Raw genomic sequence first — 23,607 nt, 5'->3', positions numbered from 1 at the left:
TTCATGAAGTCGGGACAAAAACAAAACATCACCTTTGCAACAGGGTTGGGTCAGTCTCAACTAGCGGGCACTACTGCCGTGCGGGCTCTGGGACAAAGTTGTGGGGCTGGCCTCCACCCTCTAGATGCCAGTAGCAGCCCCCGCCACCCTTTTGTCCCCCTTGGCACAAAACCAGACATGGCCAAGTATCCTCTATGGGCAGAGCCGCCCCTGGCTGAGAACCTCTGGGCAACGTCAACAATGCCCAGATGAGGAGAAGGCAAGCGAAGCACTTGCTTCAGGGGCAAAATTTCATGTGTGTCCCCCCTCCAAACCTCAGCAATCACGTAATACATGGATACAACGTGTTCAAAACATCGAAATTAATACTCCATAATGAACACCATACCAAATATTTTAAATAGAATCAGAAAGTGGAACTTCAGTAAAATTAATTTAAGATTGTCACTTGGTCAAGAGACAGCATCAAAGACAGCAATTCTCTCAACTGAAAATGAGATTTTTAAAAAGTAGGTTTAAAAAATAATATTGACAAGCTTGCTTTCGTTAAAGCCAGGAAAGTAAAATTTTAAATTCAGTGTTTTAAGTTTAAATAAAATATTTAAACTTAAAATAATGTGAGTTTTAATATGCGTTAGTCTAAAAAATTTTCTAACTAATGTTCTAGAAAAAAATCAGCCAATGGAAAAAACCACGAAAACATGTATATAGGGATGCATGCTTTTCTTTTGCCTACGCTCCAGTATGGCTTGGTGTGGCACTTTCGATGCTTTTGTACTCCGTGCCATATGAGAACATGGTATTATTTATATGGCACACTGAGGAAAGGGGAGAAGGCCTCTCTTGGCCAGAACCGCACCCAGCCACGAGGGCTGAGGAGATCAACACCTGGGCTGGTCCATCGCCATCATCAACACTCAGGCCTGGCCGGGGAGTGCTGGGTTAGAGACCTCATGTGCCAGTACAGGGACCAGGAAGCAGAGGAGGGAGCTCATCTATACCCATGAGACAGACAGCCTGGGGCTCATACTGGCAACCTTCCCGGACAATGTGCCAAATGCAGCCTGGGCCGGTGTCTAACCAAGATCCTCTGCGGTCCGACTGATACGAAGTTCCTCACTAGACTCTGTCACAGGGAAAGCTGGGAAGCAAAGGAAGAGCTCTGGTGCTTCAGATCAGACAAAAGCAGAGATCTGGAAGGCCAGGTCACATTAAGGTGAATGACGAGACAGTGACACCATGGCAAGACAAAGGTCATTGGGCAAGGAGGGCGGAGTTTCAGACCTGGTGGACACAGAACTGAGCAGAGATCGACGGGGAGTGTGGGTTGGAGAAAGTGCTACTTGTTCCTAAACTCAAAAGACTGCCATCAGATTTGAAGAGGACGCATATTACTAAGTGATCTATTTTATATAGACAGCTGAGCTATCTGAACCTCTTTTTTCTAAGAGCCTGGCTGTAGAGTAAACCCAATTAACCCATCAACTGCTCCTTAAGATAGAGCCCTGTAAGTGTCCGCACTTACTTTTCCTAAATTTAAAAACCCTAAATTTGGTTATGGGTGGGGTCACCATCAACTTCAGGCAAAATATTGTCTACAGACGACCAGAGGACCCCTTCTGAAAAAACACAAACGAACTGATGGGGAATCAGAAATCACTATTTTCTAACTCGCTTAAATTTTACTATCATTTGTCTGCAAATCTTCTGAGTGTCAGAAAATAAATACCCTCATTCAACTTCACCAGCAACTAAATGAAAAGCAATTTAACAGTAAGGTGAAGTTCTGATTCTTTAAATGAGCACTTCCGTAGTTTAAAAGTATTCATGAGGGTCTCATACAGTGCTGGTGAGAGTAACAAGAAAGGCACGACCCTCTGGAGAGCAGCAATAATTACACACAGCAGTAGCCAGAAAATGGGCATGTCCCATGGTTCTTTCCTTCCTATCTTTGGGAATTTTCTTAGAAAATCATAAATATGGGAAAAGCTACATTCTTGAGGAGTTAAATCCTCTGGGAAACAAGGCGAAGTATAAATAAGCAAACCAAATATGGAGATTCCTGCATCCTTTATAATAAAATAAAAATTTGAAACAAACTATATAAACAGAAGGCTCATCAAACCACAAATTGATTGCAGAATAATCAAATAAAAACATGGCATTATCTATTAAGAAGGAAAATGAGGTACAAACTTTTCTAAACAGTATAAATAAAATCTCACAGAAATATGGCTAGGAAGGGTAGAAAGGTTGGAAGAAAACAGCACAGTAAAATTTAGGGTGATGATGATAGGTGTCAAAATTAATTTTTTAACTTTTCCAAATAGGGAATGATATTTTTATAATCAGAAAAAAAAAAGTTTAGGTTTTCACATGTAACTTCTGTTCTATGACTTACACGTAAAGTTCTACATGTAATTTCGCAAGCCAAAGTGGTCGTGACTAAGTCTGTATATTTAAATTACCATAATGGAAAGGAAAACAACACAAAACAAGGAAAGGAACCGCAAGCAAAAGCTAGCAAGCATTTACAGCACTATCTCCTCAGTATTTGTACTTAGTTCTAACTTACTGACCTGTCTGCGGTAACAACTTACAGCATGAATCATGCTTGTAGTATCCTTTTTATGTATTTGAGTATTTCTGTCAGTCTAATGACTGAAAGCCCTGGACTGAAGCCACAAAGGGCTGGGTTCAATGCCGAGTTTTGTGACTCGCTGGCTGGGTGTCTGTCACCGCAAAGTTCAGCCTGAAGAGGCTGGGGTGGTGCCGACCAGTGCCGCCCTCAGGCTCAGGATACTCACCTCGTGGCCATTTTGGCAGGTCGAAACAAGACTGTGTGCTAAGCAGTTTTCCCGTAAAGCCCAGGGCTTCAGAAACAGCGGTTCTCATTATTGAGGGAAGTTGGTAGAACAAGGACACACTCAGGTCACCCTCCAAATTAAATAAATGGGTAAACGGCCAGTTTTCACTTCTACTAAGTGAACGGATCAGACCCATCCTTTAGAGTAAGTAGTAAAGAAACACCTTCAACCTCATGTGCACTCAGTCTTGAGGCTACTTACTTGCAATCTGATAGATATCTGGTTCTTCTCTTGCCAGCTTTTCTCTGGCAACATCAGCTATTGGTCCGAAGATAGTGACAGGTCTCAGAAAGCCAGCTGGGGAGAGATGCAAATGAAAAGTCGCACAGCTTACACTTTTTCTTTCTTAAGTACATTGACATTAAAGGGTATTAGGTTAGTCTGTGGAAAGTAAACTACCTTCTCGAAGAACGACTCTTTCATACGCTGGAAACTTTGTTTGAACTGGCTGAGCGGACAAATCCTCTCTGCTTTTTCGAAGGTTTCTCTTGGAGCTGCGAAGACCTCGGAATCTCCAGAAGTCGGCTCGGTCTCCTCCTGCTGTTTTTGGAAGTGTGTACTGTACACTGGCTAACTGCTCAGCTCTGGACAAGAGAAGATAAACATAAAATAAGGCTATTTTAAAAACACAATGGAAAAGACCCACAATGAAACAAATGTCAAAATTCTGGACAGAACGTCACATGCAGTTTAAATCTTAACGGTTAAACTAAAATAAAGGCATTTGCATAAGCAAGTCCATTATAGACACGGTAAATACGATAGAAACTAATTCTCTATGTTACCAAAATACCCCGATGGGATCGAAATCTACTGTCATCATTTACTTAACATGTTCTACGAGAAGCAGCCAAACACACATACCTGTTCTTATTAGGGATGATGCCTCGTTCTACCTCCTTATGATTTTTGCCAATTCGAATAGCAAGCCAAGAGCCCAGTTTTCCATTGTACAAGGTATCCACGACACGGAACACCTCTCCTTTGTTAAAACTAAGTCCATATGGAGATTCCTTTTCATATTCAAAATGGGTTCTAATATAGAAAGAATCGCCTACATCTGATTCTACGATGCGACGATAAACTACAAAGAATCAAGACAAAAATGTTATCAATAGCTAATGGGTAAGAAATTAACCTGAAGAGAAAACATACACGAAGATGCTATTGGTAGTATTAACAGGAACAAAAACAACAGTACCCTTATCATGTGTCAGGTACTGGATTAAGTATTCTGTCTCATGTACGTCACGTCTCATATTGCCTCATGAAACGAGAACTATTAGCACCTTCATTTTGCAGATGAGGAAACCGGTACAGAAACACATCGAGCAACCTGTCCAAAGGCCACACACATGCTTTCTACTTAACTCACCCAACTTAGTTCCCTTCAAACATTACAGACAGTCCCATTTTCCAAATGAGTTGTTCTCAAATGAGGGCAATGGTGCTGGCCCAGCAGCTATCTGGCAATCCCTGAGACATTTCTGATTGTTGCAACTACGTGTTGGGAGAAGGGTGCGCGTGTTGCTGGCATCTAGCGAGAGGAGGCCAGAGATGCTGCTAAACATCCTACAATGCACCACTGCCGAGGCTGAGGAACGCTGTTCTAAGTGAGACAGGGTTTCTGCTTAACCACGGAAAGCTTAGGCGTCCTCTGAATTAACGCTAACAAGCATCAGAGGGGACTGCCTAGAAAACATCAGTACAATTCAGAAGCTGCCCCTCTATACTTCTGTGTGGCTCTGATGGCTATGAACAAGCGGCTCATCTATGCCTTGCACAGGGTTGGCTGGCATTCTCCTTAAATGAGAATGCCACGACGTCCGCTTTGTGCCAGGCAGCCCCTACATGACTTAACATAAACTCCCTGAGATTAACAAATTCATTTATCACTCAGTTTTGAGTGATTTACTTAAAAAGTTCGAATTAAAATCCCTATGTAAGCCCACACATTTCTAAAGGTTCCATTTCTCTGTTTTCTGACAGCATCTCACCATCCTTCTTCTTCTGGGCCAATATGGTCACCTCTTCTCCTTTGGGGAGGTCGAGCAGGAAAAGGACGGCTTCTTCTCGTATGATATTTGTGAAGTCTACATTGTTTACCTGTTAAAACACATTTCACAAATTACCCTTGGCCATTACATAAAGATTATAAAAATATTTATTGACACAGGAAAAAAACATTCTTAGAGTTTATCTAATTTAAACACATCACATCTTTAAGAGAGAACAACTTTATTTTACTTTGGAGAGAAGAATATACTCTCATTTGAAACAAGTAGAAACTGAGTCCACGAAGGGAGTGAAGGTGTAAACTGGTTTCAGGAGCAGTCACGTGCATCCTGACATTCAAGATCATCCCTTGCAAGAGCTAACCAATTTAGACCAGAAAAAGACAACTTCTAATTCCAAAGATTTGTTATAATTGTCAAGGCTCTGGCTCTCAAATATGAAGTGGTAAGTTCTATGAATGATGCCCGAGCCCTCCTTCTTCCTGGTCTCTGAGAAAGAAGCCAGAAGGTCAGCCCCGAGAGGGGCAGCAGCAGCGTGGGCACTGCGGTGTGTCCATAGGAGCGTCTGCAGATATGGGCTCAGGACCAGCCTGTCCACACTCACTCACAGCAGACGCTCCCAAGGACCAAACCGTCATGAGTGACTGTGCGCCGCACGCACATTTTCTCCGCATCTTCTGGAAATCCCACACATCATGTATAAAAGAGAAGCCCACAGGCACTCCTTACATGACACAAAGCCAACACGAACTATTCAGCAGTGTTTTCAATGATGTGGGCGCTGATTACGGCACCGGGATACGATACAAGGTGGGTAAGAGGAGAGGTCTGTTTACTTCTTCAGCACAGTGGCCACTATTCTACACGCCGTTGTCTGAGGACAATGTCAATATCCTCAGGAGGAAGCCGAGACTAAGCAGTAAGAGAGAAGCAGGGGGCTGCTGACACCCTCCAAGTTTCAGAAGGATCATCAAAGCAGGCAGGAAAAGAACTGGAAACATCAGATGAGTACCAGGTGGCAGTGCTGTGGAATCCATGGGAGAGCAGTGCAGGAAGGATTATTTACAGCCTTCCCAATGCGGCTAAGAAGTCCCGTAAAAGGAGGCTGAACATGTCATTAGGTCAAGGGTGGCCTACGACAGTCCAGATTCAGCAGCGACTATAGTGGAAGCCAGACTGTAAAAGCTGACGGCATGGATTGAAAAGGAAGCTAGAAGGGACTCAACAATACCTTCACCAAGTTCAACAGCAAAAGGAGGAGTGAGACAGAGGAGGGGAGGAAGGGCAGGACACGAAAAGCGACACACAGGAAAAGCAGCAAGATTCTGCAGCAACAGGAGACTGGAGCCAGGAAACGGCGCGAGCCCGATGCCGGAAGACACCAGAATGGAGGCGGGGAGGTAGAGACCACGCAAAAACTCACTGGAGAGATTTGATCTTGTGATGAAGATGGCTTATCTGCCAGGAGTTTTGGGTATTTTAAAAAGAGAAGAGATAGCTAAAACTGTCACTATGTTACTGGCAACGCTGCTTGGAAACGAAAGAGAAAAATCCACCAAAGACAAGAGGCCCCAGTGGCAGAGTGCATCTACTCTGGGCCCTGAATCTGGTGCTTCCCCACTTGCCTGACATGAGCCCCACCTCCCGTGCCTGAGCCATCACCAGGGCAAAGGAGGTCCCAGGAGACCATGCAGACTGTTGCAGAGACCACTCCCCTGGGACAGCAGCACCTGACCTTGGCCTACTGGCAAGTCGTGGCTCAGGGCAGTCCTGCCAGCCTGAGGGTGCAGCTGAACTTACAAAGACGAGCTGGTGCAGATGACCGGAATCTAAGATTGATTTTTCTGGGTAGGTTCTATGAAAACCAAAGCGTCACACTGTGTCGTGAGACACACACAGCGGTGAGCAGGAACCAACGCAGGACAGGAAGTGCCAGGTCCAGAACAGCGAGACCTACCTGCTGAGTTCTTACTGTGAACGTTTAACGAGACTGTGACACAGACTCCACTCTCATGACCACAGTCGGTTTGCTGTGTTTGATGCCATTTTCTAGAGACCTAGCTGCTTCAAACCCGCAGAAGTTGATATAATGACATACCCTGAGAATTTGGTCGCCCTCTTCTAGGCCTTCTTTGGCTGCAGGGCTGTCTTCTAGAACGCCAGCTACAAATATTCCGACATCATTTCCACCAGCCAGCCGCAAACCCACACTATCTCCTTTTCTGAATTTTACCAATTTCATGCTGGGCCTGTTAAAACAAATATCTCATTTGAAACAGTTAATAGCAAACTGCTACAATGAAAACCGATTCAGAATGAAATAAAGGACCATCACCTCTGGAATGTCCCCCACATCACTAATTTACTGAATAAAATTCAGTGTTACCATTCCACATCAGATTTAACAGCATTTTCTTTTATTCTCTGATGAACAAAATAAGTTTTAAAATATCCGAATATAATACGCAAGTACTATTTTACATACTAATTTATAAAATTACACGGTTTTCCCAACTCTGAGGCTTGGATATGTATGGTGCATTCTGAATGGCTTAAAAAAAAAATTCCATTTCTTTTTCGATCCCAATTCCTACTTATCATCTCTACTGAGTAACTGAGAAGTACTGCTTTATAAATTATAGGCAGAACCGGAAGCACAAATGGACAGGTCTCCCCAACACCAGGGAGTCCGAATCAGGCTCTAAGCACTGTGATCTCTACATCCAAGGGACAGTGGCTTTGACACTGGGAGGTGGCAGGCTCTCTGAGGAGTTCCCAACGATCTCTTCCACTTTAAATTTGAAATACACATCTCATCATCACTCAGCATTTCTGGATTAGCCCCATATTCAATCACCCCTTTCTCAGGAGAGAGAGAATGGGAAGGCATTAATGCGTGCACAGCCGTCTATAATCTGTGTGGCATCAAAACCCTGCGACACTCCTGAAACCAACACTGAAGGACGGATGCCTTAGAAGAATGGCCGGGCAAAAGCAGATGGTAATTACAAACTCCTTTTAGGGTAATTACAAACCACGTACATAACTACAAATTACCCTTAGGTTTCCGTAACTATCCCACATTCCCAGCCTAGAAGACACACAATTCTTTTACCTATTTTGACATTAAGTACAAAAAGACTCCTTTTCCCCTTAGTTCACTAAGTAATAATGAGCCAATGATTAGAAACTAATAGAGTCTAACTAAAAAACACAAATCAAACAAATGAATAACTGAATTGAGAAAACTAAAGATGTCTAATCCTTTTAAACCAACTAAAGACCACCCTAGCTTTAGCTGGAACTTATAAGGTATTCACGTTTGATCTGGCTTCATCTAGAACAACGTTAGCCAGACATAAACCTCCAAGCCTGCAGGTTACATGAGGTCACTCATTGCCAGGTTGGTGGCACCCTTGATCTCTCCCTGAAACTATTTATGGTTTTATCATGAAGGGTGTGAGTCCCTTGTTTGTGATGTCATCCTGCTTTTCCAGCCGAGTCAAGAGCTAACCACAGACTCCTCCCCAAAACCAATTGTACAGAGCTCTTTTAATCGTTTCCTCAAAGGCCTTAAGACTCCAGGACCCTGGAAGTCCTCTTCTAACACTGACAAGTCTATATGCCTCAAAAAGTAAAAGTAGCTGGCTAGTCTGCATCCTTCAGTAAAATGTGGCTTTTAGAAACCACCGATCAAGCACAGCGTTAGGCCGATCTCAGTGCCATGCGCCCACGCACCTGACATTTTCCTGACATTTTCCGCTCTGCCCCACAGCAACAAGCAGACTCACTCACACGCCTGCTCCTGAATGAGTAAGAAACTTTCCTGGCCCAGCCTCCACTCCCGCCCACTTCCTCAATCATCTCTGGTGTCTGTTCTCCGGGCTTCCCCAGGGAAACAGGTCTCTGGAATCTAATCATTCAAGTTTTCTCAAACATTGAAGAATTATAAAAGCTTTCAAGTAATCCTTAAGAAAAGAAAAAGAAGGGGATTATCCCTTCACAATTTAAAAAATTTTGAATAATCAGTTACGTAATATTAAAAAAATATACAGTTTTAAACTTGTGTGATACCCATCTCTTTCAGGAATAATTTCTCACTACCTGGGTGAGAAATTACTCACATCATGTCCCTTTTGCTGGAGGCAAGAGAAAACTAATGTGATAATCAAGACGGTTTGAAACCTGGTTATAATATTTACATCTCAATCCCATCAACTACCAAATATCAAGTAATAAAAGGTGGGGGATATAAAAAACTTAAATAATTGCTAACTAATCTAGAACAGGTTCTCAACCAGGGGTGCCCCGCCCCCCCCTTCCCGGATACATTTGGTTATCACAGCTGGGGGTTGCTCCTGGCAGTCAGCGGTCAGTGGTCCTACTAAACAGGCCACACTGCGAAGGCCAGTCCAACATATAAGCCATTATCTGGCCAAAATGTCAATAGTCCTGAAATAGAGAAACACTGATACAAAAAAAAAAAGCTAGGGCACTAGAAAGCTTGTGAAAACTCTAATATCTAACCGAAAACCATCTTTTAATTTTGTAATTCATGACCTAAAAAAACTAGGTACGAGATAGGGGTGAGAAAGACGTAAACATCCAAACAGTTCCTGTTGTTCTCTAATCTCTGCTTCTATCATATAAACAAAAACAAAACAAAATAAACCCCTAATCACAGCATTAAGTGGGATACACTATTTTAAAAACTATGCAATACGGTTTGCAATGGCTTTCTCACTTTCAATAATGCCTGCTAACGGCTAGAGAAGGCAACACAAGTTTAAAAGTCACGTTACCGAAGAATGCCATCTTCAGGAGTTGAATTAGGGAGGACACCATCAGATGGACTGACAGGTAAGTCCACATCTGGCTGCCCAACTTGAGCATACACAGGCTTTGGTTCTAGAAGAAAGAAAATTTAAGCTTATTTTAAAAATGAAATAATAATATAAGTAACCAGTGAAATAACCACGCAATCAAATGTCTGCAAAATATAAATAAACTCATCAGCAAAAATAGAAGTTTAGAAAACCTGATAAGGAACATGTATACTGTATGTATCAGAATATGATTGACAATTATAAATTCGAATGTCTTTATAACAAGTATGCGTGTTTCATATCACCTGTGCTCTCCACAGAACCAGCTAGTTTGTTCTGAAAAATCTATTCTTAAAGGAAGAAGAAGAATATAAGAGACTCTCAACATTTCTCTGTTAAGACTGTCAAAACAGACTTCTTTCTTCACTGTGGTAAAATCTGTTTTCAAATATCCACATTCCTGACACTAAACAAGCCAAGCAAAAAGATTTCGAGAACAGAAACTGAGGGACATTAGAACCCAAATCTCCAGGCCGTTCAAGCAACAGATCTCGAAACCCTGCATATTCTTCCATTTGATTTCATACACAGCTCTACAAGGCACACTTTACAAAGTGTTTACAAGAACACTTTCAATAATAACTAAAACTTTTTTCTTAAGCCCATCTAATGTTTCTGTCATGAGCAGTGCTAGAGAACCTTACTCATTCTGAGTAACTGTTAGCCATGAATAATTTCTATCTAGAAAATATTTTTAAAAATCCACAACTGCCTACTGATTTGAGCAAACCCTCCACCCACAGGAAAATGCTAAAAGTCAACTACAGAAAAATTCACACTCAAGTACAGCAGTAGTAACAGCAATTTAAGTCTCCGTTAAGTCCTGCCAATGACTGCAGTCTGCCTGTCCTGGACTCAGGATTTCGGGGCTCACCTGGAAGAGTGGGTGCTTGCTTCTCACTTCTTTCCACTGTCACTTCTTCCACGGTCTTAGGTGGGTGGTCCTCAGCATGCTTTACAGGAGTTGAGACAGCCCCAGGCTTAGAAACTCTCTCTTCCTCTCTACTCCGGAGACTATACATTCATAAAGTACAAAACGAGAAGCACGAAGACGATTGTGAAAATCATTTGTAAGAGAACAACTCTAAAAAACAATGACAAAGGACTTGCTCTAACAGCTATCAAAATATTGTAAACAACTAGTCATTAAAACCAGGGTGGTACGGCCACAGAAACAGAATAGATCAATGTAACAAAACAGAAAATGGAGAAATACATCCACAGCAGCAAAGCTTATTATGAGTGACAGTCCAGAATTGCTGGAAAAGAACATACAACTTTTAATAAATAGCACAATTTTCCACAAATTTAGAGAAATTAGATCTATATGCATATCAATGACAAAAATATAAATTTACTTCTGATGGAATAAAGTCCTGAACAAAATATTTTTTAAAAATTTGTATCACTGAAAAGAAAGAACTTGAAAAGACTCAATGCACAAAAGTCATAATATATCAACAAAAGTGACTTCATGAAAACAGTTAAAAGACATGCAAATAATTGGAAAAATATATATGCACTGGGTTGAACAAAATGAAATGTGTTTTTAAGAGTTCAATACTGAGATTATATATGTTGACCTAACAACATATATCGTACGAATTTGGTATTAAGAATATATATAAAGAACTATAAGTCAGTTTAAAAGAGGCAACTTAAGAGAAAAATGCTAGGAAGAGGCAAGTCACCAAAACCGATACACAAATAGACAATAAACATGAAAAATGTTCAACTTCACTAGTAACTAGGGAAATGCCAAATAATTAACTAGAGAACTTTCCTGAAAGTTCTCACTCCTGGAAACTTTCCTATAACATCAACTGTAGGAGACGACTTGGAGAAACACACTCACACAACACTGGTAAAAGTAAGTGTAAAAAGTATAGCTATTTGAGGGTAAAATGGGAGTTATTTATCCAAACAAAAAACACAAATATGCAATAATTCCACTTCTAGGTTTATCCTAGAGAAATACATATATGTCCAAGAAGACATAAGATTATTTATTCTGATACCAGTTCTAGTAGCAACAAACAAAACAATTAAAGCTATATGCCCATCAACAGTTTTCCCAGAAAAATATAAATTATGAAAGCCGAACCAAGATGATCCATATACTTGTAAAAAAGAGGACAATAAAGATATCTCAAATAAAAAGATAAATCGAGATGTACCATTTTAAAAGTTATCAGGTATAGAAGGTTTTTACACCTTCTATAGCTCCCAACTTCTGAAAAACAAAATAATGTTTCTTCAACTATCCTAGACCATAGAAAAATACAGAAAGCTCTCTAATTTTTAAAAATCTTTCAACATGGAAAATTCATCCAAATATTACAGAAAAAAATGTTAATAACAGTCAAGTGAACAAATTTAATAGCCATTCCTAAAACCATTCATAAAGCAACACAATTATGAGACTATTTCCCAAAACTAGGAGCTAGCATCACATTACACAGTGAAATGCTCAAAGTATTTACACTACAGTCAGTAACAGCACAGGGATATCTGGCAACATGACTGTTATTTACCACCATTTTGAAGACTCAGGTGATACAATCATGAGATAATGGGCCTGAAGTACTGGGGAAAAAAATTTAGTGAGTATAAAAGAATAATTTAAAAAACTACACGAATTAAGGGAATATTAGTTACTTTTAAAATCAACAAATTGTTCTCAATATCCTCAATAATCAGACAGAAATGAAAAGGAAAAAAATAAGCCAGCAACAGTAGCATTAAAAATTGTAAAACTCTTGAGAAAATTTGTACACTCTTACAGGGGAGGGGGATATCTCCCTAAAAAAGCAAGATAAAAATTCAGAAGCCATTAAGGAAATACGAACATTTACCACTATATTAAAAATGTTTACCTGCACAAGAAAAGATATGCACTTATTTGCAGCACACCACCAACTGATTAAAAATGAAAAAGAACTACCTAACAGAAAAATGACAACAGAAATGAGCCAGGCAACAATAAATATACTGGGGAAGCAATGTAATGGTCTATTGCTCAGCCCCACTAGTCGGCAGGAAACTGTCAATTTAAAATTAAAGAGTCGATATTTTGCAACCACCATTTTGGCAAATGTGGAATTCTGAGAGAAACAAGTGTAGTCTCAAACATTACTGTCCCCCTCTCCCCACTCCGGTTCCAGCCCTTGTTTCTCAGTCTAGTCGTGTAGGACACAGCTCCCTGGCCCCTGCTGGCATTATGAGCCTTGCCAGGCGTGCGTGGCCGCAGCCCAGCTCCAGGGAGAGCCGTTGTTCACAGTCTTAGCTGCAGAGGGCGCAGCTAAGAATCGAACTGGGCACCTCGGCGTTAGGAGCACAGCACTCCAACCACCTGAGCCACCGGGCTGGCCCTCAAACATTACTTTTGAAAGGCAAGCTGGCACTATCCATGCAAATTTTAAAGGCAAACCACCACACTCTTTGATGACTTCAGAAATAAAAAAAGCCAGTATATGAAATCACGGACAAGGGTGCTTACACAGCACTGTGCGCACTGGCGAAGACCTAGAAACAGACTTTCCATGATATAGAAAGTTTCTCATCGAAAGAATAAGCTGGAAGAATGTTCACTTTGTGTTGTTAAGTGAAATAAGATAGTTGGGAAATAACGTGCAGAGCCTGAACTTTTTTAATTATTGAAAAACACACACAAACTAACTCTATGTTTTCCTAAATGTTTGTACGAGTACGGAGAAACTTAATTCTGGAGGAGTGGGAGCCAGGGTGAGGTGGAATCGGTTAAGGTGACCTATTTCACTTGTTTTAGTAAGCACACATTGCTTTTATAATCGAAGATGAAAAGTAAAATATTAAAGTAAGTCACAACGAAGGAGAGCTAGAGAGAGAGACATGAAAATAACTCCACAACAAAACGTGCAGAAGACAAACTATAGAATACGTACGGTGAGTCACCACTGAGGTATTACAATTCTCACTATAGCTACACAAACACGTGTACACAGATGCCCAAATGCAGAAAGACCTAGATGGATAGAATCACACAGGCAATAGTGGTTCACCTTGTAGGGAGAAGCGGACAAAACAGTAGCTGAGAGGAATTTTGGATTTACCTCTTAATTAATTTCAATTTTTGTAAGCAAATAACTACGTTACTTACAAAGACTGAAATGTTTTAAAATATTTTAAAACAACGTTGATTTTAAAATAACAGTATTTTTAAATAGAACGAAGCCTAACTTTAGACAAATAATTTGGTTCTATTAATGCATATTACTAGCAGTCTCTTATCAGGAAAAAGTTTCTTCTCTGCTCTTCTCCTGAAAGGATAAAACATAAACACTTTCATAGTTTCTATTTTCATATTCATTTAACTATTCTGTGAGGGTATACTCTAGTTTTAAATTACATATATTAAAAGAGCTGCATATAAGTAAAACAATCTTTTAGAAAAAACTCTAAAGGCCAAGATATTTTCCAGTTCAAACCAGAATGAACAACTTTTAAATCGCCAAAGGTCAAAAATTTTAGCCACTGCTTACGTAATAACATCTCACATAAAATAGCCTAAGAATGATAAGTACAATTAAACTTTATCCCCCAAACTGGTCTAGGTGCCTGAGAATATAAAGGGAAGTATCAACTAGTAAATTCTCCCTGCATTCTTTTCTAAAAATGCAAATGATTATATTATAAATATGAACATTTTAAAGAATGAGATAAAGAACTACATAATTTTAATAATTCTATAGATTTCGGTTGCTCTGCAACAAGCAAACTTTATAAACTATTTGCTTTAAAAAGATCGAAAACCAAACATTTCCAATTGATTTTCTTCTTTCTTGTAACTTAAAAATAATTTTCTAAATTTAAAATTTTTTAAATGTGACTGACATTACTAACTACCATCTTGATAACTTAGAATCACTCATAGTATTTTCATCTGCATATGCACCCAGCGATAACCAACAGGCTGTCATTTGCTGTGCAACAGGCTCCTGGCCCATATATCACACAAAACTCCTGCTAGTACAATGGTACCTCGGTTTTCGAACGTCTCCATTGTCAAACATTTCTGTTTACGAACGCAGTAAATTTTATGGATCTATGGTATCGTTAGATAGTAAAATTCATGCTAAATTTGCAGTTTTAGGGGTTGATTTTAAAGGCTTGGAATGGATTAATCCATTTTGCATTACTTTCTATGGGGAACCTGGAACAGTCTTCCGGAATGGATTACGTTCGAAAACCGAGGTACCACTGTATTTCATATTTGGCTAATTTTCATACCATATTATCTATCAAAGTTTTTTCCTGTAATGCAATTATGACTTAAATAACATTTCAGACAATGGAACTCATATCATTCTCTCATTCTATTCAATTTTTGGTGTGAAAAATTAGTATTTGGAAAACCAATGCTCTTTTTAGTGCATTTCTGTTACCTACCAAAAGATGGAGGCATTATTCAGTAACACTGCAGTTCTAGAGCAGTGCTACTAACAGAATTATGAAGCAAGTCACTTATGTAATTTAAAATGTTCTAGAATCCGTATTAAAAATGTTTTTTAACACAGGCACAGGTCTTGGCCCAGAGTGAGTGGGCTCTGAAACAATACTGAATAAAATACAAAACAAACCTAGCAACAAACATCAGAGGATTAAGAAAATCACTGTAATAATTCTCTCCACATATACATTTTTTAGTTTAAAAAACACAAAACCAAACTATTTTTACATTCTAGACGAGGGATTGGCAAACCTTTTCTGTATACGGCTCTGTGGGCCATACAAGCCTCTGTTGCAATTGGCAAACCTTTTCTGTATACGGACGGCTCTGTGGGCCATACAAGCCTCTGTTGCAAACTCTCAATTATGTCACTGCAGGATGGGTTCCCATAATACTTTATTTGCAAAACCAGGCAGCAGGCTGGACTTGGCCCACAGGTTGTAGTTTGCCAACCCCTGTTCTAGGTAACAGTGAGGGTGTGTGACTAGCTGGTTATAACGAAGAAACAAGCTCATGTGTTTTTCTCAGAACTCTGTCCACATAACGTTTGCTGTCTAAGACAAGAACACCACAGAGACGAACATGAGCTGAGTATCGCGACAACAATGGAATGTTTTGTAGACTTTTGTCTCCTGAAGATTAAGTAGCAATTAACCTTTCCTTTCCTCTTTTCTCCTCAGCGGTCAGGTCAAAGACTGTGTCAAAAGACCAGGAGTTGTAATCCTGGCACCAATCTCGTGTCAACTATACAACTCTGGACTTTATCACTACCTCTGAGCTTCAGTTTACTTGCCGACAGAATGAGGAAATCTTAGAAATGGTTAAATACAAGCAGATGTGAAAGGACATTTGAAATTCTAACTCAAGATACTAGTACTCCTCCTCCTCCTAACAGCAGTTAAAATTTGTGTCAGGTATTACAGGAATTCTCACAACTCTGCAATATATGACCAGCCCTCCATTACGGCAAATGGGAAAAGGAAAGCACAGAGAGGTTTCAAGGTCAGGCAAGTAAGCAGTGGCAGCCTGGGATTCAAATCCAGGCGTCTGGCCCCGAAGCCCAAAGAAACCACTATATTCTACTGCCTCTGACAAAATGACGATTGATTTTCAGCAGGTAACTGCGTATCCTAAAAAGACACAAAAATATACAGAAATCTAGGAAGAGAACAAGCCTGACCTCTCTGCACATTCAACTGAAGCTTTTCTCCCAGGGATCAAGTTATTTTTGCATCACTTCTTTAAAAACCAGAATTAAAATAACATGTATAAAACAAAGTCATTTGCACAAACAAAATTAAATAACAAAAGTGAAAGAATATGTGAAGGTTCCATGGCGTTTAATACTAGGATTTACTGTTAGAAGATATCCAAATTGTTTCTCAAAATGCAGGGCATCCTCTAAACTAAAACACCAGTTACCTGGATTTGAACGTTAACTTTAGGGAGAAGTGAAGACTTTAAAGCAACTATTTTACAACTTGACTAAAAGCAGGTTATTGAACCGAGTTTTCAGCACAAAAATTAGGGAAGAGTCAGCGACTTTTGGTCTTCTGTAGTTCAAGTACTTCTATCTTTTCTTTAGTATATGCTACATATTCTAACCAGCAGTTCCCCACTCTGGAGACTGATACTGGAAGTTAAAAACATAGAAAAGTATTTTCTGCCTCCATGTCATATGAACTAAAGACAGGGCCCAGGAGTCTGTTTTCCAAAAGATCTCAGATTACTGGTGTTACCCACAAGAATACCTGAGGTTCCCCAGATCAGTAAAATATCCCAAGAGATTAGGAAAACAGTTCATCTTTTGAAAAAAAGCTCTTCAACTTTTAAGTTACAGATGCCAAATGTTTTAAAAAATCTAAGTCAAAAAAAAGATACCAAAAAGAACTTTCTAAGATTGAGAATTTTCTTACAATAAAAACAAATGGCCAACTTTTTAATGAACATTTCTTTCTTTCTGTTTTAAAGGAAAATCACATCCCAATTGCTCGATACCAGCTTGGTTTCTAGGTGAGAGATATGTGTTAGATTTATGGCTGCTCGCCGTGAATCATCAAGGGTGTTAGTTCTATCACTTGGCAGCAATCCTTTTCCAGATAGCAACTACGCTGTGTCAGCAAGGCTTTTAGAATTAATGTATTACCCTGCAACAGTTAAATATAAATCAGTTATAAGATAAGCCAGTTTTGCATGGGATATACTATAATAGTCCCTTAAAGAATCATTACAACCTTCAAATAAAGATCAGGGTTAATGTAATTTATAAACCTAAAATTTGAAATTTAGAGAAAGTCAGCTTCACAAATATCTAAAAAGAGCAGTGACCAACAACTGTCGCTATGGTTTCTGACAGTCTTTAAAACAGCTTCTCCTCCTGGCTGGGGATTCCTGTTTCTCCATTTACTCCTCCTTTGCCTCCTCACCTTCCTCAAGGAAGGTCCTTCCTGTGGTCTGACTCTTGGCCTTCTCTTAGCAATTCTAGTGGCTTCTATAGCTCAGTCTAACACCTCAATGCAGGTAAGTCCCAAAGCACCATCTCTAATCTGAAACTGTTCAGCTCCTGAGTTTTCAAGTGCCTCCAGGAGAGCTCCACATGGGCTGTTGTAAAACCACAGGTCAGTTGGTGGCCTACGAAAGCCCTGGGAATGGAATGCCCAGAAATTTTATGTAAAATGCTACATGTGCATTTTCTGGAGATAAGGGTCGAATTTCCTTCAGACTCTCAAGTATACACGACCCCCAAAGACAACATAAACTCAGGAAAAGTCACACATCACTAGCATAAATACCAGCAGATTTTGAAAAGGGAAAACAAAGACCAGGTTAATCTGCCTAGTAAAGGACTTCCACTATCGTTACCCTTCCCAAGCAGATTACCTAAGCTTGCTAGTACCTCTAATGTAATGGGTCAGCAAACCTGCAACTGTGGGCCAACCGTTTTTATAAACAGAGTTTTACTGGCAGACAACCATGGCCGTTCAATTACGTATTGTCTACGGTGACTTTTGTGCTACAAAGAAGAGTTGACTAGTGACAAGGAACAGCACGGCTCGCGTGCCTAACACGTTTGGCCCTTTTAAGTGCGAATGACCTCTGTTTTTCTAGATAAGAAATACCTAAACTGATAAAGAAAAACAAACCCATCTTGAATATTGATAAAGAAAAACAAACCCAACCTTGAATAATCAAAAGAAAACCTTTCTTCTGGTTTTCTTGGTAAGCAATACCAAAAACATGTACCAAGCACACACAGTACCTTACTTTAAACAATAGAGTGCGATTACCTGCCACTGCTGGGCCGCTGGGGAGAGTGTCTGGAATGATCAGAAGGCTCTGACCGTTGGTCAGGAGACCGCGACCGGCTGTGGCGGGGAGGCCTTTCGTGGGATGGACCCGAATGATCTGATGCCAGGGATTGGATTTCTGAAATGTCTGTTCAATAAAAAGGTGCTATTTACTTCCCCATGAAATGAGAATAGTAAAATATAAGGTGTGCCAATGATAATGGATACAAGCTACTAAATATAACTTCACACAGAATGGCTGATTTAAGCATTAACTTCAACAGCAAGTGGTCAACAGCAGTGTGCTGTCCACAGGAGAAAAACATATACAGACAACACGGGTGGACCTTGAGGGCATTCTGCGAAGTGAGGCAAGTTAGCCAGAGAAAAACAAACGTCGTATGCTCTCACTTATATGCGCACTTAACTACAAAAACCACAACCCCCCACCAAACTCATAGAAAAAGAGGTCAGATTTGTGGTTATCAGAGGTGGGGGTGGGAGGAGGGAGAAGCGGAGGAAGGTGGTGACCAGGTACAGATGTCTAGTTCTGAGATAGATGAGGAGCAAGGATGCCACGTACAGCGAGGTGACTCCAGTGAACGCTGCTGTATGACACACAGGAACGTTATTAAGACAGTAGGTCCTACGAGTTCCCATCACAAAGAGAAATCTTTCTTCCCTTTTTACTGTATCTTTATGAGATGATGGATCTTAACTAAACCTACTGTGATCGTTTCACAATATATGTAAATCAAATCATCATACTGTACACCTTAAACTTATACAGTGATTATGTCAATTATTTCTCAATAAAACTGGAAAAAAATCAAGTAACCCTGTGTGTGTGGTCCACACGTGCATATACATTAGCAATTCTTAGATAATGAAGGTGTCTGGCTGGCAGAAAATTATTTCACTCCAACATGTCGAATCTCCCCAGTACTTTAAGAACTGGGTCACGTACAGAAGGAACCTCCAAACAGCGCCGCACTCACCGTCTCTCTCAGAGGCATTCGCGGAATGGATGCTGTCAGAAAGATCAGGAACGTTCAGCAGGGTAGCCCGCTCGTCTCTCTGAACCACCATTTTTAACTTGCCTTTGGACCTTTCTATCAATGTCTTTGCATCTGTCAATGACATATTTTCTGTCACGGTACCATTTATCTGCAATAGAAAAGAAACTACAGTTGAAAGTAAATGACCCAAATATGAATGTTAACTGCAGTCTGACCTGAACAGGAATATCTTAACTACTCCTTGGCTGTAAGAACCAAAACACTCCCTTTGCAATGCCCAGGATTATGCAAGTCTTCGTCCTTCCTGAAATAAAGTCTTTATAAGTCAGACAACGCAAATTACACCCCCAAGCTCCTCCCCGAAAGCCTGTCCCTTTCAATTACTCATAAGCAAACTAACAAAGCAAACATTTCAATAATATCTGGAGCAGCTATCAAAACCACTTAGTGTATAAGAAACATATCTATCTACAAAGTAGCTCCTACTAGTGAATGATATACATTTGTAGCGATTAATTCTCTCAGGACGGCTCTATGCCTAAAGAAAAGTATCATTGTTGACATGTAAAAATGGACAGTAGCAAACTACCCAGTCCCCCAAACACTGATTTTTAATTCTTTTTGGCAAAATTGCCTCAAACATGAGCAGACGCTATCTAGTCACACTAGAACCCGCTTTCTAGCTCAGTGCATTAAAATGTAAGAATATGACTGTACCTTCAATACAACGTCACCTTCTTGAATATTGCCATCTCTTGCTGCCAAACTATCTTGTGAAATTTCCTTTACAAATATATGGCTGGCCAATCGAAGACCATATTCTGAAATAGGATATTTAAATATCTTTAGTGTAAAATCCTAAGACACGTAAATAGAATTTAAAAGTGTAAGACTAACAACAATCATTGCGTGAAGGGTTTTCAAGTGCAATCAACAAGAAGAAAGTATTCTTGGTCACCCTGCAAAGACGACATTTCCTCCAGTCATCAAAAAGTTTGCACTGTCAATGTGACAGCAAAGAGAAAGTGTGGTTCAAATGGAAGACTGACACCGGATTCCCATTTTCCCGAGAGCGGGAAAGCCCAGACGACAAGGCCGCTTCTTTCTAGCCAGCTGTACTGACATAGCAGCTTCTCAGAAGGGTTAATGAATACCATCCCGACACATAAATTGCGTCAGGTCTGGAAAAGCTCTGGGAAGACTGACTACTGAAGACAGGCGCTACCACGCATACATGTTTTCATTCTCCCCAGTTCCTAGAGCCAAAGTCTGTCTCTCTGGGCTGACACAGCACTGCCACTTGAGACACACTCAACAGCACGGCACGCATCTCTGTATTAGCGCCACCGCAGGCTTCCGACCAGCCAGGCGCAGCTGGGCCTTGCCTTTCACCACAAACGACATCGCCACGAACGAGGAAACATTAATTGTATCTGAGGGTGAGGCGAGGGAGTGGTCAGAGTTGAGGAAGTTTCGGGAGAGTCAGAAAACTGTTCAGGGGACTGCGAAGCTGTAGAATTGTTTTTTAATTAGAACAATGACTACAACATGATGTCAATAGCAGAAGGACTGCTCATGGTTGACTCAGGAGAGAGAGAAGGACTCTGAGTGTTGTTACATTTAAACAAAAAACGAAAACCAAGATGGGAAATAGAAAACCGTTTTTAATATGTTAGCAGACCTGCTACTCTAAAAGTTACATCAATTACAGTTTAACTTAAGGTAAATATTCAGAGTGCTCAAAAATAGGAATAGAATCGGGGAGAAGAAAAATAAAATGACTTTCTAGGGGATCCAGGCAATAAACTATGTGCTTCAGAAACGGCTTTTGTATCACGGAAGAATATGGTACTGATTAAAAGATTGTACTTTCTCAAGATTAAAAAGTCATAAATGACCAATACAGAGCTGACTCCAAAATATTCCTTATATATTAATTTATTCAGTTATTCCAAGTATTTTCTTGGGCAAATATTAACTATGTGTCAGGAACTATGGCTAAAAAGCAGCAAATGACAGAGTACCTGTACCTGGGCAACTTAGTTGGTAGGGAAAAAGATGTTACCATGGCAACTACCATGTTTCCTGAAAATAAGACCTAGCCGGACCATCAGCTCTAATGCATCTTTTGGAGCAAAAATTAATATAAGACTCGGTATTATACTATAAGATATTATCTTGTATTATACTATACCCAGTCTTATATTAAAATAAGACCGGGTTTTTTTTGCTCCAAAAGACACATTAGAGCTGATGGCCCGGCTAGGTCTTATTTTTGGGGAAACACAATACCAGTGTGATGAAGAGTTCAGAAAGGGGCGATTCAGGATTCTGTGTCTAGCAGGGGTCAAAGAGTGCCTCCCTGAGGAAGAAACACTAAAGCTGAAACTTTACCTAAAAAATACTAAAGTGAAAATACTAAAACGAAGCCTGAAGGATGAGGTGCGTGTGTGCGTGAGTGCGGAGGTGAGGAGGTAAGGACAGAACAGTTACAAACAAATGCACCACAAGACATGAAGGAAAGACGGGCAGGTTTGCAGAGGCCATGCATGCAGGCTAGCTCAGACAGAGAGGTAACCGCAAGAGGGCGGAAGAGGAAGACAGAGAAGCCATGCAGGTGAGCCTGCGGAATCGCCTGGAAAGGATCGACTCGTTGATGAAACTGAAGGAGTCCCCTTAAGACCAAGATGTGCTCACCCCCCCAACGCCCCCCCCCCACACACACACACGATGTGAGGTGATGCATGTGTTGTGTTTTTTTGGGGGGAGGGGAAGAGGAACAGGACTTTATTGGAGAACAGTGTGTACTTCCAAGACTTTTTTCCAAGTCAAGTTGTTGTTCTTTCAATCTTAGTTGTGGAGGGTGCCGTTCAGCTTCAAGTTGTTTTCCTTTCAGTCTTAGTTGTGGAGGGCGCAGCTCAGCTCCAGGTCCAGTTGCCGTTTATAGTTGCAGGGGGCGCAGTCCACCATCCCTTGCGGGAGTCGAACCGGCAACCTTGTGATTGAGAGGACGAGCTCCAACCAACTGAGCCATCCACGAGGCAGCTCAGCTCAAGGTGCTGTGTTCAATCTTAGTTGCAGGGGGCGCAGCCCACCATCCCTTGCGGGAGTCGAGGAATTGAACCGGCAACCTTGTGGTTGAGAGCCCACTGGCCAAGTCGGAATCGAACCGGCAGCCTTTGGAGTTAGGAGCATGGAGCCCTAACACCTGAGCCACCAGGCCGGCCTGGATATGTTAATTTGATTGTGATGATTTCATAATGTATATGTCACCCTGTATACCCTAAATATATACAATTTTATATATTTAGATACAATGTCAGTTATACCTCAGTAAAGCTGGAAGAAAAACAGAGATGATGGTAGCCTGGACGAGGGTGGTGGCAGTGGAGAAAGGCACAAGGGGGATGGTTAAGAGTGGTATGCAGGAAGTGAGGATGTATTAACTGGGTGTGGGAAAGAGAAAAAAGAGAGATGTGAAGAGTAACTACCATCTTATCTGTCAGTGGCTCGGGAAACTGGGTAGATGGTAAAGCAGTCAACGGGATACTACATAAGAAACAGAGCAAAATTTTGAGAGGGAGATGTGAGTTTTGTTTGACATGTGTTGAGTCTGAGGGACCTGTATGGAACCCCCAGGAGAATATGCCTAACAGTCAGCGGGGACACAAGAGGATACATACATACGGACTTGGGCTGGAGAAATTAAGTTTTGCCATCGTCAGCAGCTAACTGACACAATGAGGGCAGATGAGATTGGCCATACAGGTCATGTTAAGTGGAAAAAGATTCTAGAACAGAAATCTATAGAATGGTGAAGAGTAGAATGAGGATAATGAGCTTGCCAAGGATACAGAAAAAGTGGGAGACCCCAAAAGGACGCAATTTACGCAAACCAAAAGAAGACAGCATTTTAAAAAATAGGGAGTAGTTAATATGCAACACGGCACTGAAAAAGCAAGTAAGATAAAGACTGAAAATTTCTACTGGATTTCTACAAAAAAAGGTTACCAATAAGCTGAATGATTGTGACCAGTTTTGGGAA

At 40.6% G+C, this 23,607-nt stretch overlaps 1 protein-coding gene across 7 annotated transcripts in view; it reads right to left on the bottom strand.

Annotated features, from left to right (window-relative positions):
* Positions 1 to 23,607, bottom strand: part of TJP1 (tight junction protein 1) — a 194,128-nt gene that overhangs the window by 21,361 nt on the left and 149,160 nt on the right. For all 7 annotated transcript variants that reach the window (XM_033099937.1, XM_033099931.1, XM_033099932.1 and 4 more), the window contains 10 exons: positions 20,280 to 20,383; positions 19,542 to 19,710; positions 18,544 to 18,691; positions 10,643 to 10,782; positions 9,685 to 9,790; positions 6,981 to 7,131; positions 4,865 to 4,973; positions 3,732 to 3,951; positions 3,267 to 3,451; positions 3,069 to 3,164 (listed from right to left, as the gene is read on the bottom strand). In XM_033099937.1, coding sequence (XP_032955828.1) covers positions 3,069 to 3,164; positions 3,267 to 3,451; positions 3,732 to 3,951; positions 4,865 to 4,973; positions 6,981 to 7,131; positions 9,685 to 9,790; positions 10,643 to 10,782; positions 18,544 to 18,691; positions 19,542 to 19,710; positions 20,280 to 20,383 — 1,428 coding nt within the window. The remainder of the gene's footprint in view (positions 1 to 3,068; positions 3,165 to 3,266; positions 3,452 to 3,731; positions 3,952 to 4,864; positions 4,974 to 6,980; positions 7,132 to 9,684; positions 9,791 to 10,642; positions 10,783 to 18,543; positions 18,692 to 19,541; positions 19,711 to 20,279; positions 20,384 to 23,607) is intronic.

The sequence above is a fragment of the Rhinolophus ferrumequinum genome, chromosome 28 (assembly GCF_004115265.2).
Source record: "Rhinolophus ferrumequinum isolate MPI-CBG mRhiFer1 chromosome 28, mRhiFer1_v1.p, whole genome shotgun sequence".
Lineage (NCBI taxonomy): Eukaryota > Metazoa > Chordata > Mammalia > Chiroptera > Rhinolophidae > Rhinolophus > Rhinolophus ferrumequinum.
Note: the sequence above shows the minus strand (reverse complement) of the source record. Positions and strands in the feature narration are given on the sequence as shown.